Genomic DNA, 12862 nt, shown 5'->3' on the forward strand with positions numbered 1-12862 from the left:
TGTAAAGCTTAGTCCAACCAAGCATTACTGTGCTCAGCCACTTTGATTTACTCTATTCAAAGGAAACAAAATCTAGTTTTAAAAAATTGTTTCTAACTTCTAACTTGTACTCAATAGCTTTATTGCAAAGAAACACCAAATATTGCTAATTGTTTACATATAATGAGGAGAATAATTACATGCACCAACTTCAATAATGGAATGTGCAAAAATCTATCAGCTATCATTATTGGAAGTTATTAGACATGACAAGCAAATGACAGGCAATTCCTCAGATTTATTTCCTCATAGCACTTAATGCTATTAATTTAAAGAAGGTCATTAGCCAACTGCTTTACAGAATAAAGTCTCTGTGCCAATTAACTGCTGTCAGCATTGATTTTAGATTATTTATTAGCAGAAGCAATTAGCTTGCTGCAAATGCTGTGAAAACTCACTAACTGGGAGAACAGCCATGGAATTTGCTCAAGTGACTTTAAAGACTAAACTCTATCTTTATGGTTACGTTCAAACTGCTTTTCAGAAACAACTGAACATGTTAAGAATTTAAATAAAAATTTACTGAGTATTATGCATACTTTAGGGAGCATAATTAAAACACTTCATTATACAGCATTTTATTTACAATGCACTCAAGTGGCTTTATAGCTAATACATGGGCTTAATTAAAAAAGTAATCACTAGTAAAGTATCTTTTTAGCAGTTAATAGCCAACATCAGAAGAAGCTGAACTTTAGAACACAGATACACATAGTTAAGACAAATGGCTAATATGTACAGTGAATATAATGTATTTTACAGGGTCTTAGACGGATCTTATTCCTCAGATATTCCAGTATCAAATAATATTTTGTTTAGAGTACTATAGTTTCATATTATGTTTGGCTGCTGGTGTGAACAGTTGGTAACTTAAAAGGTCAGTGACCACAAAATTAAAGTTCTGTCAAACAGTCATTTATCGCTGCTAAGAAATAAATTTACTGAGACTTCAAGACCACTAGTTTGTAGAGGGTTGGATGGATGCAATTTTCATTTCTCACCTGCAGATTAGTGATAATAGCTTACCAACTATAATAGTGCCTTCTTATCCGGATAGATCCCAGAACATGTGTAAATAAAATTTACTTCATTCACAATGGAAATGCAGCATCTGTTTAACAGCTCACAGCAACACTCGCAATGGTTTAAGGCAGGAAATGAAATATTATCCAGATTGTACATTAAGCACGACTGAAACCACTAAATGATTAGAGAAATAAAAAGCAATTCTCTAAACTGAAATTTGAGCAGGATATTGGGGTTAGCCTACCATCCTTGCAAAAAGTGCAATGGAGCTTTAGTATGAGATCAGAAATAAGGATTTAGAATACACATCCCTCAATAATATTTCTCAGGAGAAGGGGAGGCCAGAAGGGAAATCTCAATGTGGATGAAAGATTTGGGAAAGGAGGCTTGGGAAGGAGCCAGTTATGGTGACATACCACTTTATGAAGGCAAATGAAGGAGCACCTTGGTCAACCTCTGGCTCCTCCCCCAACTCAGAAGCCCTGAAACTGGGCTAATTACTTGTTCCTTTTCATGCTACTGGAGAGCAGTTAAAAGATGGGTGTCATGTTTTCATTGATCTTTGATAGCCACACAAGAGAAGAGGAAACTGAAGGCAAGTAGCCAGCACCACACAAAGGCCTTTAGAAAGGTCTCTGTGCACCTCCATTTTCCTCCAGCAGATAACCTGAGGAGAGGCTCCACAACTGTTTCAGCTCTCCTGTAAAACTGAGCCAGCCATGAAAGCTAGTATACACTAACACTATCCCATCACCAAGGGAAAGTAACACTCTCCCATTATGCCCCTCTGCTTTCCTTTGGGGAACAATAGGGGTCGGTCTGAGCGGTGGTGAAGAAACAGCACAGACTCTTCATGCCGTCAAAGGGTTATAGTAGCCTTTTTCACTCAGACCTCTTGCTGGGAGCACTGCCACTGCAGCTTTAGATTGCCTTCAGTTTCTTGATTCTACAGCCACAAAAATAATATGGGAGCAATGAAAGCCTATCCCTGATCCCCCCTCAGCATCAGCAAGGCACTGACAGATAAGCAGCCTTGCTCCAAAGCATCACAGTGGCCTATAGTTAGCATGAAATATCTGCTTAGTGAAGTTTTTACATGGTTCCAGTAGACTACAAACCTGGTAGTCCACTTTCAGTGCAAGGCTCTATTAAACTATTTTTATGGACAAAGGAGGATTCCCCATTCAAATGATCTGATGCTTTTTTCTTACAGCCTGTTAATGACAATCTGCCAAATAAAATAAATTCTATACCATTTTAAGATTAGACTCTCACCTAGTTATCCTGTGTATTGTGTCTGAAATGTATTGTCTGCATAAACTGACTGCAAGCCCTCTAGATATGAAGTGTAGTGCTAAACAGTGCTAAAATAAATGAAGTATTGCAGAGGATCTTGGAAGAAGTCAATGTTACATTTAAGGATACAACGAAAATTGTTGTTGTTAGAGGTCAAACCTAATAGCTTTTATTTCTTGATTTCTCTATACTCTATACACTTTCCATTAGTAATGGCCCCAGATCCTAGCAGGACCCAGCATCATGAAAGGCAGCTGCTCTTCATCTTAAAGAGCATGCACATGTAGTTCTACGTTCTCCACACCTCCCTTTCAATGTAACAAGACATCTGGAGAGGCTACAATAGGTCACAGGTTCTATTTTCAACAATATAGCTATTACATCCACTTCATCTCCTTTTCTGTTAGATGCAATCAATGGTGTCACCAAGGTATCAATGTCTGCCAAAGATTAGCACATGGACAGACTGCAATTAACTCAAAGTGACCCATGCAAGAATGAAGCAATGGGTGAAGTGAAGCACTTCAAAGAGCTAGCCAAGCCATTGACCTCTCTTCCGTAGGGCATCTTCACCTTCCATTCATCAAGGTAGTAGAGTCAGGTTCCTCCTGATCATCCACATGGCAACTCATTGGTGAGAAATCTCATTCACCTGCAGCTTTTAAGGAAACTATGTCTATTTCTTTCTTATAAGAATTAAGCCAAAGATATACTCTACATTTAGGTTAGATTACTGTAATTAAGTGCGTTTAGGACTGAAGGTGTTGACTACATGGAAAATCCAATTTGTATAAAATGCAACAGCCCAACTTCTCAGTAACCAGAGTCACAAAAATAATTGAAATCTCTCTGTACCTTGATACCATCCTACAAACAGTGGTTTTCAAACTAGCTCATCATGGTAAGCATATCTTAAAGAGATCGTCTTAAGGACTACAATCTCGCTGATTCATAATTTCATGGATGGTCTGCTCTCCAACTGGCAACCAACAGAATTTCTGTAGCAACTACATCAATTGCATATTTGGAAAAGTATCATCATCAATGCATTTTAAGCTTCTTTTAAATTTGATTTATCAGCTAAAAATTTGGAGAACCAGCAGCACACCATGCCAATAGCTAACATTCCATTCCACCACAAATGGTCCAAGTAGTTCAACTGGAGAACTAAAAGAATCCGATGTTCACTGAGCTGCAAGATTAATTCACATCTTTTATATAAAATGTATGAGTTAATATAGCAATCCTTTATTTAAAATAGGAACTAAAATGCATACATTAGGCCACAACAGTCTGTACTCTGAGTAGATCACAATGAGCCAACAGTAAAGTGAACAAATCTAGCCCTTTTTTGTGGACATTCCATCAAAAAGCAGACAAACGCCTCCAATTCATTCATTTGGAATTAAAATGCATTTTTTGTTAATTTTACTCTACAACATTAAATGTGAACACTCTGTACTCTATGAGACGTATTGTCTAAGACGGTCTCACCCTCCCTTCCGGTTCATGCAAAACTTTGCTGCTGTATTGTCCATGAGAACATGAAGATTCTGACCCTTGATGTGAAAGAAAAGAGTTTAACAGGCCATAGCCCGCAACTCCTGCACATTTGTGTGAAGACCCAAATCTTGTTGGGCTCACAGACCTTGACTTCATAAATTTTCTAGGTGAGCTCCCCAACCTAGAAAAGAAGCATCTGTAACAAGAGTCACTGTGGGTAAGGGAGGGGCAAAGGAATTGTCTGGGTCCATCCACCAGTCCAAGGAGGCTAGCATTCCTGCAAGGACTCAAAGCAGAATGTCCAATGGTTGACGATTCAGGGAGTAGAGAGACCTTAACTAGTCCTGCAATTTCCTGAGATGAAGTCTGGCACGCCAAACCACATATGGCCCAGCAGTCTGTGGCAATTTCTCACTCTTGTAAGCGGATGGGCTTTGAGGCCTATGGAAAACTTATTATCGCAAAGCTGGCCTGAAGTAAGAGCACCCTGACTACCACAGAATCCAGAATCACCCCTATAATTCTATTCTCTGAACAGAATATTTACCTGTCCTTGTTTATCTACATATCCTGAACATGTAAGAGATACCATATTTTGGAGAGACAGACTTCTACTTGGAGCATGGATCGACCTCACACAAGGCAGTGATCCAGGTAAGGAAACACTTGTACACCTGCTTTCCTTAGGAATGTAGCCACTGCCACCACACATTTTATAAATACTCTCAGGGTCATAGACAGGCCAAAGGGCAAGACCAAAAACTGATAATGGGCCTTGTTGACCAGATATCTTAGCAACCTACTGTGGCGTTGATAGTTAGCCACACAGAAACATGCGTCCTTCAAGTCGAGGCTAGCATACCAGTTGCCATGATCAGGGGCGGAGAGGATGATTATGGATGCCAGGGTGACCATGCAAAACCTTATTTTCTTTATATATTTGTTCAGATTTTGCAGGTCTAAAATGGGCCTGAGATCTCCTTTAGCCTTTGGGATCAGGAAGTAACATGAATAGAAACCTTCTCGGAGAAGAGGGGGAGCCTCTTCTATAGCTCTCAAATGGAGAAGAGACTGGACCTCCTGGAGAGCAACCTTGGGAGAGTGAACCCTGAAAATAGGAAGGAAGGAAGGAGAACATGGAAATAAACTACAGAGTATTTCTGTTCCACAATACATCGGATCCATTGATCTGTGGGACTCAGCAAATAGGAAATGGGACAACCCCTTGGAAAAAAACAGGGAAGGGAGATACTGCAACGATATGATCTGGTACTCTGTCCTCAACAAGGCAGTCAAAAAAACCCAGACTGCATCAAAGAGCCCACCACAGAAAAAAACTGAGGCAGTGTAGGTCTCCTCCTGCAGTTTCTTCCCCCTTTTTTGGGGTGGTCAGGCTGCCTAAGGGGGAAGAGTGGGTATCTCTGGAGAGACTTAAGGCAGAATTGTTTTCGTTTAGGGAACAGCATGTAAATTCCCAACAATTTCAAAGTGGCCCTTGATTCTTTGAGACTTTGCAGCATCTCATTCAACAGCCTGCCGCATCCCTGATCCCCCTCCTGCCCTCTAAACCCCTCGGTCCCAGCCCGGAGCACCCTCCTGCACCCCCAAACCTATCATCCCTGGCCCCATCCAAAAGCCTGCACCCCCAGCTGGAGCCCTCACCCCCCCCATACCCCAACCATCCGCCCCAGCCCTGATCCCCCTCCAGCCCTCCAAACCCCTCGGTCCCAGCCTGGAGTACCCTTCTGCACCCCAAACCCCTCATCACCAGCCCCACCCCAGAACCCGCACCCCCAGCCGGAACCCTCACTCCCCCTCCCACCCCCAATTTTGTGAACACTCATGGCCTGCCATACAATTTCCATACCCTGATGTGGCCCTCAGACCAAAAAGTTTGCCCACCCATCCTAGATCATCTGCTAGACCTCTTGAGGTATACCCAAATGTTTGAAGCCACGAACATCTGCACAAAGTTACTGAGGATGCCGTAACTCTGACTGCCGAACCTGAAGCAGCCTGCATAGAGGTCCTAGCCACCAGTTTGCTCTCTTATAAGGAGGTCTTGCCTGGCATCCTCTGGCAATTTGTCCGAGAACTTCACTACATTACCCCAGAGGAATAAGTCATACCTTCCCAGTAAGGCTTGCTGGTTAGAAAAACAAAATTGTAGGCTAGCTGGGAAATAAATCTTTCTATCAGAAAGGTCTAGTCTCTTTGCACCCTTCTCCTTTGGGGTAGAAGAAAGCTATCCTTGATGCACTCTTTCATATACTTTTGAGACAATCAAGGAACCTGGGAGGGATTGATATAAAAATGCTCTCAGCCTTGAGAAGGCACATAGTACCTTCCAGGAGCGCCAGAAAAGGTAGGGCCGGGGAGCCATGACCCCATCTCTTTTAAAAGTGGGAGGACTATGCCCTCCCACTCTTTACCAGCCACAAGGGCAAGCAACAGGGGAAGGAGGCAGAGAGGAGTGAGCGTGGGGGGAGGCCTTGGGGCGGCACAAGGAAGGGGTCTCGGGGAAGCGGGCAGCAGTGGCCCTTCCACTTTTAGGGAGCTTCCACTGCTCATGGTCCTTCTTTCAGATATCTTGGCTGTCAGAGGCAGAGAGAGAGGATGCTATTTTCCACAAGGCTCTTATAGGCTCCAGGATGGCCTCATTGATGGGGGAGCCACTCTAGAAGGCCCTGTTGAACCCCGAACATCCATGAGGCTATACAAATTCTCCTGGACCACCTCAACAGGGATATCAAGAGAATTAACTATTCTCTTTGAAAGGACTTCGTAAGCCCTGCAGTCATCTTGGACAGGTGAGGTGTCTCTAAGAGCCACAATCTCATCTGGCAATGACAAGGACGAAAGAAAGGAGGCAGAGATGGATCCTCCTGCAGCATAGTGGATGGATGTTCCAAAGGTTGCAGGTCTTGAGGGTTTTGCTCAGTACTAACGTCCTCCTCCTGGACCTTGTAGGGGTGCCTAGAAGCAGGGAGCATGCTCACAGGTTTCAGTAGGCCATGGATGTGACCTAGGACCACAACCACAAGTACTCCAAAGATATCTTTCTTGGAGTGTCTCTGTACCTCTGGTGGGCACCAAGAACAAAACACACTTGATGAAGGACAAAGAGTGCCGTCATCTGTCTTGGGAGCAAGGGACACAAGAGCCTCCTCAGACTTCACGAAAGACAGTGAGTCAGCTGACAATTGATCTGTCCCACATATCATCAATATTAAAAAATTAAGCATGATTTTACCCTTCTAATATTCACTATGAAGTAAAAGGTTACTCTTTAGAGGAGTAAGCATTCCAGAAGTAAAGTATGGCCAAAAATACTATTTTTTCACACTTAACAAAAATATTAAAGTATAATTAGTTAAATATAAACAGAGTATAATTTGAACCATGATTTGCTAACTCTTGTTAAGGAGCTATTTGAATGTAGAGGTGAAAAACAAGTTAGACGCTATTTACATGCTGTGAGGACATAAAAGGGTACATATTTAGTGAATTGGGGTGATAGCTCAGTTAACAGAAACCCCTCCTTGAATTTCTTGGGTTCAAAAGGGAGACAGCAGTTTAGTAGTTAGAGCAGACTGATTAGTCAGAGTTAGTTCTTATTCCCAGAGTTCCATGTGACCTTTGTCATCACAACTTGTGTTTCATTTTCCTGTCCTTAGAGCTAAGGGGTTGAGACTGAATGACTGTATAACACTCATACCCTTGGAGGAAAGAAGTCATAGAGGCATAAAATATCAATCAACAATACTTTCCCAGTTACACTAGGCTCTTCCAATTCAACTTTTAAATTATATTTATTCACACTAGGCCAATTTTCTTGACTAACTACATGCATAATCTTTAGAAATCTCTCCTTTCTACCATTGTTAAGTCTCAATTTCTATACTGGCTGCAGAACATTTGTCTCGTCACAGACTTCAACCTTAAAGAAATGTTGCTTGTTTGCCGAAATGCCCAGATTTCAGTTGTTTTCCACATACCCACCATTCCACCCTCATTCTTGTGTCTCAGTAGCATCCATTCCCTTATCCAAGGTCTCCTTCAACAAAAGCCAGACTCTTCACTACAGATCCAGATTCTAAACTTCTTGCACTGAATAGACTACTCCTATTTTAAATTTGTTGTTGTACCTTCATCATAATAAAGTGAGTAAAACTGTACACTAATCAAAATTCAGCCTCACTAGTCCTTTTACTGTACTAGAATTTAAGACTACTTTTGCTTCCAGGAAGTCAAGCAGCTTTACTGACATTTAGAAAGTTTTAGAGTGAAAATAAGTGTTCAGAAACTCTCCTGTTATTTGTTTGTACCTACTAGCACTTGTTTGGACAGTCCACTTGTAATGTAATCTTCCTGAGGGGAGATTTAAAAAAAACCTAACGGGCAGTCGCATCTAAGCCATTCTGAAGAAAAAAAGTGAACTCCCCTTTCTTCCACCACCACTCTAATTGAATGGGTCCCCTACTAGTGTCAGTTTACAGATACAGATCTCTAAATATGCAAAGGAGGAGAATTAGATGTGATTTCACTAGGATATTGGGACAGTTACCTCTAACTTGTTTCTATTTTATTTCAATTTAACCCCCACATCAGTAAAAAGGAAAACAGAGTGGAAGATGAGTAAGGTCACCTTTCCCTGTAATGGACAGGTACTGCTATCTGCTTTATGCTGTTTCCCTCCAAACAATTGACTGTCTTACAGATATCACTGGAGGAGGCATGAGTCCAAAACACACTTTTGGAGATCTTGCCTTAATACAGCATGCTAGTGACATATCCTGAAACATTTAGGCTTCTTAGATAATTGATTTCTAAGTAGGAAAGAATAAAAATATGGATTATTTGGCCCTCCTTCTGTCCATCATAAAGTGATATAATGCAGAAAGTTTTAGGATAATCTGTTTCAAACAAATATTCACAGCTTTTGCAGTTTCATTTCCATATTTGGTTGAATTAAGCTACCGAACAGTAAGGAAGCATTTTTGTAAGGACACTATTGTAGTTATGGCTGATGCACATATGGAGAAAAGATTCGGGGCTTCTAGTTCTGCCACCTGCTTGGCTGCTGTCATATCAAATCAGACCACATTAGAAGAATTCAAATAGTAGAGAGCAACTGAAAAAAAAGAGGGTCACCTCACATGTTTAAGATTAGAGAAGTACTGCTGAGACAGCATCTCCATACCTTGGACATAAAGTCCACAGGAGCAAAGAGATTCTAAGTAACTTGGAGAGAAAAATATATGAGGACCAAATTATGAAGGGAGTCTAGTGTCTTGGGTGACAATCTCTTTCCAAAGCCAAATGATTAGCACTTAAGTGTATGCTTGATAGCACAATGTAGAAGAATGAAGTGTAATCTTTGCATAAGTGAACAACGATCTTCCTTATCATACTGAAAATCAGAATGGAATAGTTCCCAACATTGCACCATTATAATGAAAGAAAGAATTCTTAAAGCCCAAGAACTCTTTCAACTCAAAATCCAGGCTACTAAGATTAAGTGTTGATCCAGGTGAAGCAAAGTACTTGCGAGTGCCAGTTTCAGACTTATTTGGAAGTGTTGTTTGAAGAGCTACATAAAAGAAGTGGATAAGCTCAGAGAGGGAGAGGCTGATAGGATAGACAAAAAATATGAAGTATGGAAGAGAGATTTTGGAGAAGAGGGAATGAAAGGAAGGAGATAGAGAACACTGCAGGGAGAAAGGAGGAAAAGAAGAAACTGTCAAGGCAATGCAGGAAAAGATACACTATAATCTATTACAGAAAAGAAAAAATAGAACAAAGCCAGAAAGGGAGATAAGGTAACAAAAGTTACATTTTATTTTTAACCTCAAGCAAACAAAGTTAATTGACGATATTACAATTAAATACAATTGTGTACTGTATTTTTAAATTATTGGGGTGTGATTTTAGTGACACAGCAGCACAGATATTTTTCACCTTGACTAGTCGGTTTAGTCCTCATGCCAGTGGGCTTCAGGTAAATTTTTCAATCCCCGATTAACTAGGATCAGATTGTAGATCCAACAGTCCCAAGATCATTGGCTTGATGGGATGTCCAAATAAACTAAAGTGAGACTGATTTTCAAATGCAAGAATCAATTTTGGTTATTTTTGGTGAGGGACAAGACCTCAAATTATGTATTATAAACACACTACAAAAAGATAGTTTCCTTTCTTTCTCACCCTATGTTCTATAGTCAATCTCAGTTAGAGCTGTAGAGAGAATGTTTAACAAGATATAATGGATAGATTTGAAAAAAATTTACTCACTATTTTTTTCTTTTGGGATTTTAGCTCTTCTAATGCTTCACCTAAAAAAAACCCCAAGATTTAGGTTAGTTTTTATATTAAAAATGTAATTGAAATATATTTCAGCATAGATTAACTGAATATTTCTCTCACTTGTGAGAGCCAAACAATATTTTCCATTCACTGGCCCCAAGTAATCCCAGTACATTAGCAAATCCTTCTTGTGCTTAGTTTATTTTCATGTAAGAGTTTTAAATAAGCCACCTAAACCTATTGGCAGTTTCAAGTTTTAATTATAAAGCCTTTTGAAGCACCACTTAATTAAACGAACTAGTACAGCACAAGTCCTGTTTTGACCTATATTAAAATTGGTGCAACAATAGCAATATTTGTTTAAATATGCTGATTCAGTTGACTTTACAGAAAACATTTTAGATTCCCAGATTCACATGTTTAATACAGTTTCTACAGTGCTGTTGTGGCTGTGTTGGTCCTAGGATATTAAAGAGATGAGGTTGGTGAGGTAATATCTTTTATTGGACCAACTTCTGTTAGTAAGAGGGATAAACTTTCGAGAGTGCCCAGAGCTCTTCTTCAGATCTGTGAAATGTACTCAGAGTGTCACAGCTAAATAGGAGGTGGAAAAGACTATTTAGAATAAGGAGTTAACACATATTTCAAGGGACCATTCACGGTGAAGTGGCCCATTAACAACTCTCCAGTCTTGGGGGTTAGGGGTTAGTGGATTACAAATTGTTGTAATAAGCCATAAATCCAGCATCTCTATTCAGTCCATGATTTTTAGTGTTTAGCAACATTTGTCTCTCTCACCATTTGGTCCAATAAAAGATATTACCTCACCCAACCTGTGTCTCTAATATATTTTATGCAAGTCTCATGCAGGCTAGTTGCAAATACTAGACCATTTCCAAACTTACCAATGGGATATATATATCTCATCCTGACAGCATTTCCAAAATATAACAAAACTACCAGAAGATCATCTCACTACTACAGAATAGAAGGGACAGCGTTACAGCCAGTAGGCATAACATCTAACCTCTATCTCTAAAAGAAAAAGAATTAAGTCAAATGCATGTGGGATTTTTCTTGAAAGTCAATACTAGTAGTTCAGTACTTATGGAAAACTCCCTGTAATAAGCCGGTGTCTGCAAAGTAAGGGAATGAATTCCCTTGATACTACCAATTCTCTGCTACTTCCTTTATAGGTCAACAAGACGAAAAATATAACTGTATTTACAGTTAATTTTTCCTCCCTTAGTGTTATTTAACAGCTGAATCCAGCTTCCTCGGTACAGCTCATTTTGTGGGCTCAAAATTTATTTTGTCAGCATCAGTTTTTCACAAAGATAGTACATAACTGAGAAAAGGCTATGATGAAGAAGAAACTAAAATTATGGGATTACATAACCATTATTTAGGCCATCACAAATTCATAAAAGAAGAAGTCTGGAATAATTTTGCATTATCTATGAATTGTTAGTCAAAATTTTAAAAAAAGGGTTTACATTAGTGTTTGTGTTCTCAGACAACATTGCAATTCTTGCTGATTTAGTAGGCTTCTTTCATCACAGCAAGGATATTTTATTTGTTAATTTATAACATGCACCAAAATGTATAAATTGGGCATACGTCCATAATTTAAAATAATTTATACAAAGACAGCTATCACCAATCCAGTTACCTCGTCCTCAGAAAAGAGCAATAGGGTATGGTGCAAGGCCTAGAGACCCACTGTTGTTGGGCCAGCTGGGAGAAGTAGTTTCCAGAGTCATAGAGCCCCCATATGATTAAATATTAAGGCCGCTTGCTCACACACTGTGACACTGACAGACTAGTGAACTGGTGTGTGACTAGGGTGACCAGATGTCCCGATTTTATAGGGACAGTCCCAATATTTAGGGCTTTTTTTCTTATATGGGCACCTATTTCCCCTGTCCCGATTTTTCACACTTTCTATCTGGTCACCCTAGGTGTGATCCATAACAACTCAACAGGAGGCACTGAAATGGTAAACAGGGCCATTCCTTGTAGATAGTTATTAAAGCCATGTTAAGCAGACTTGAATCTTTAACATTTTTGCCTGTATTGTTAGAGAATCAAGAATAGATACTATTTGTCTGTGTTTACCTATATCTTGTTAGAAGTTTAACAATGTGATCTAATTAGTTTGTAGATGCTAAAATCCTGTTTCTATCTTTTAATGATTCATTACTGTATTCTACTGAATCAAAGACTAAAGATGTAACGTATTGTAGGAACTAAATGTTATTTACTTCGTCTTCAGCTTACATTGTCTATGCTATAATGAACTGCCTTGATAGCTTGAATGGTTAATTGCCTTATGTCAATTAATACAAACTAGTTACCTATGTATGTATAGGAAGCATACGATTAGCTTCAAAGCAACAATATACCTTACCTAGTCTTCATCCAAGGAAGGCCCTTCTGTGACGATCGCTGTCAAGAGGCTATAAGCCTGCTAAAGAACTATAAAGGAAGCTTCGGGCCTGATCCTTTTCATCTCACATCTGCTTAAACATTGACAGGGAAAGTCTAAGCCACAAGACTGAGGCCTCCAGGTTTACTCTGGGTTCACCCTGGAATTCTCACAAAAGGAGTTCAACAAACTCGGCACCTGGATGTCTGTTGGACTATAACCTTTTCAATTGATTTCAGAAAGACTTTTACAAATCAGCAGTCT

At 39.8% G+C, this 12862-nt stretch overlaps 1 protein-coding gene across 7 annotated transcripts in view; it reads right to left on the reverse strand.

The window, feature by feature from the left end:
• Window positions 1-12862, reverse strand: part of LNPK (lunapark, ER junction formation factor) — a 178890-nt gene that overhangs the window by 52455 nt on the left and 113573 nt on the right. For all 7 annotated transcript variants that reach the window (XM_073305929.1, XM_073305933.1, XM_073305932.1 and 4 more), the window contains one exon: window positions 10159-10199. In XM_073305929.1, coding sequence (XP_073162030.1) covers window positions 10159-10199 — 41 coding nt within the window. The remainder of the gene's footprint in view (window positions 1-10158; window positions 10200-12862) is intronic.

The sequence above is a fragment of the Lepidochelys kempii genome, chromosome 11 (assembly GCF_965140265.1).
Source record: "Lepidochelys kempii isolate rLepKem1 chromosome 11, rLepKem1.hap2, whole genome shotgun sequence".
Taxonomy (NCBI): domain Eukaryota; kingdom Metazoa; phylum Chordata; order Testudines; family Cheloniidae; genus Lepidochelys; species Lepidochelys kempii.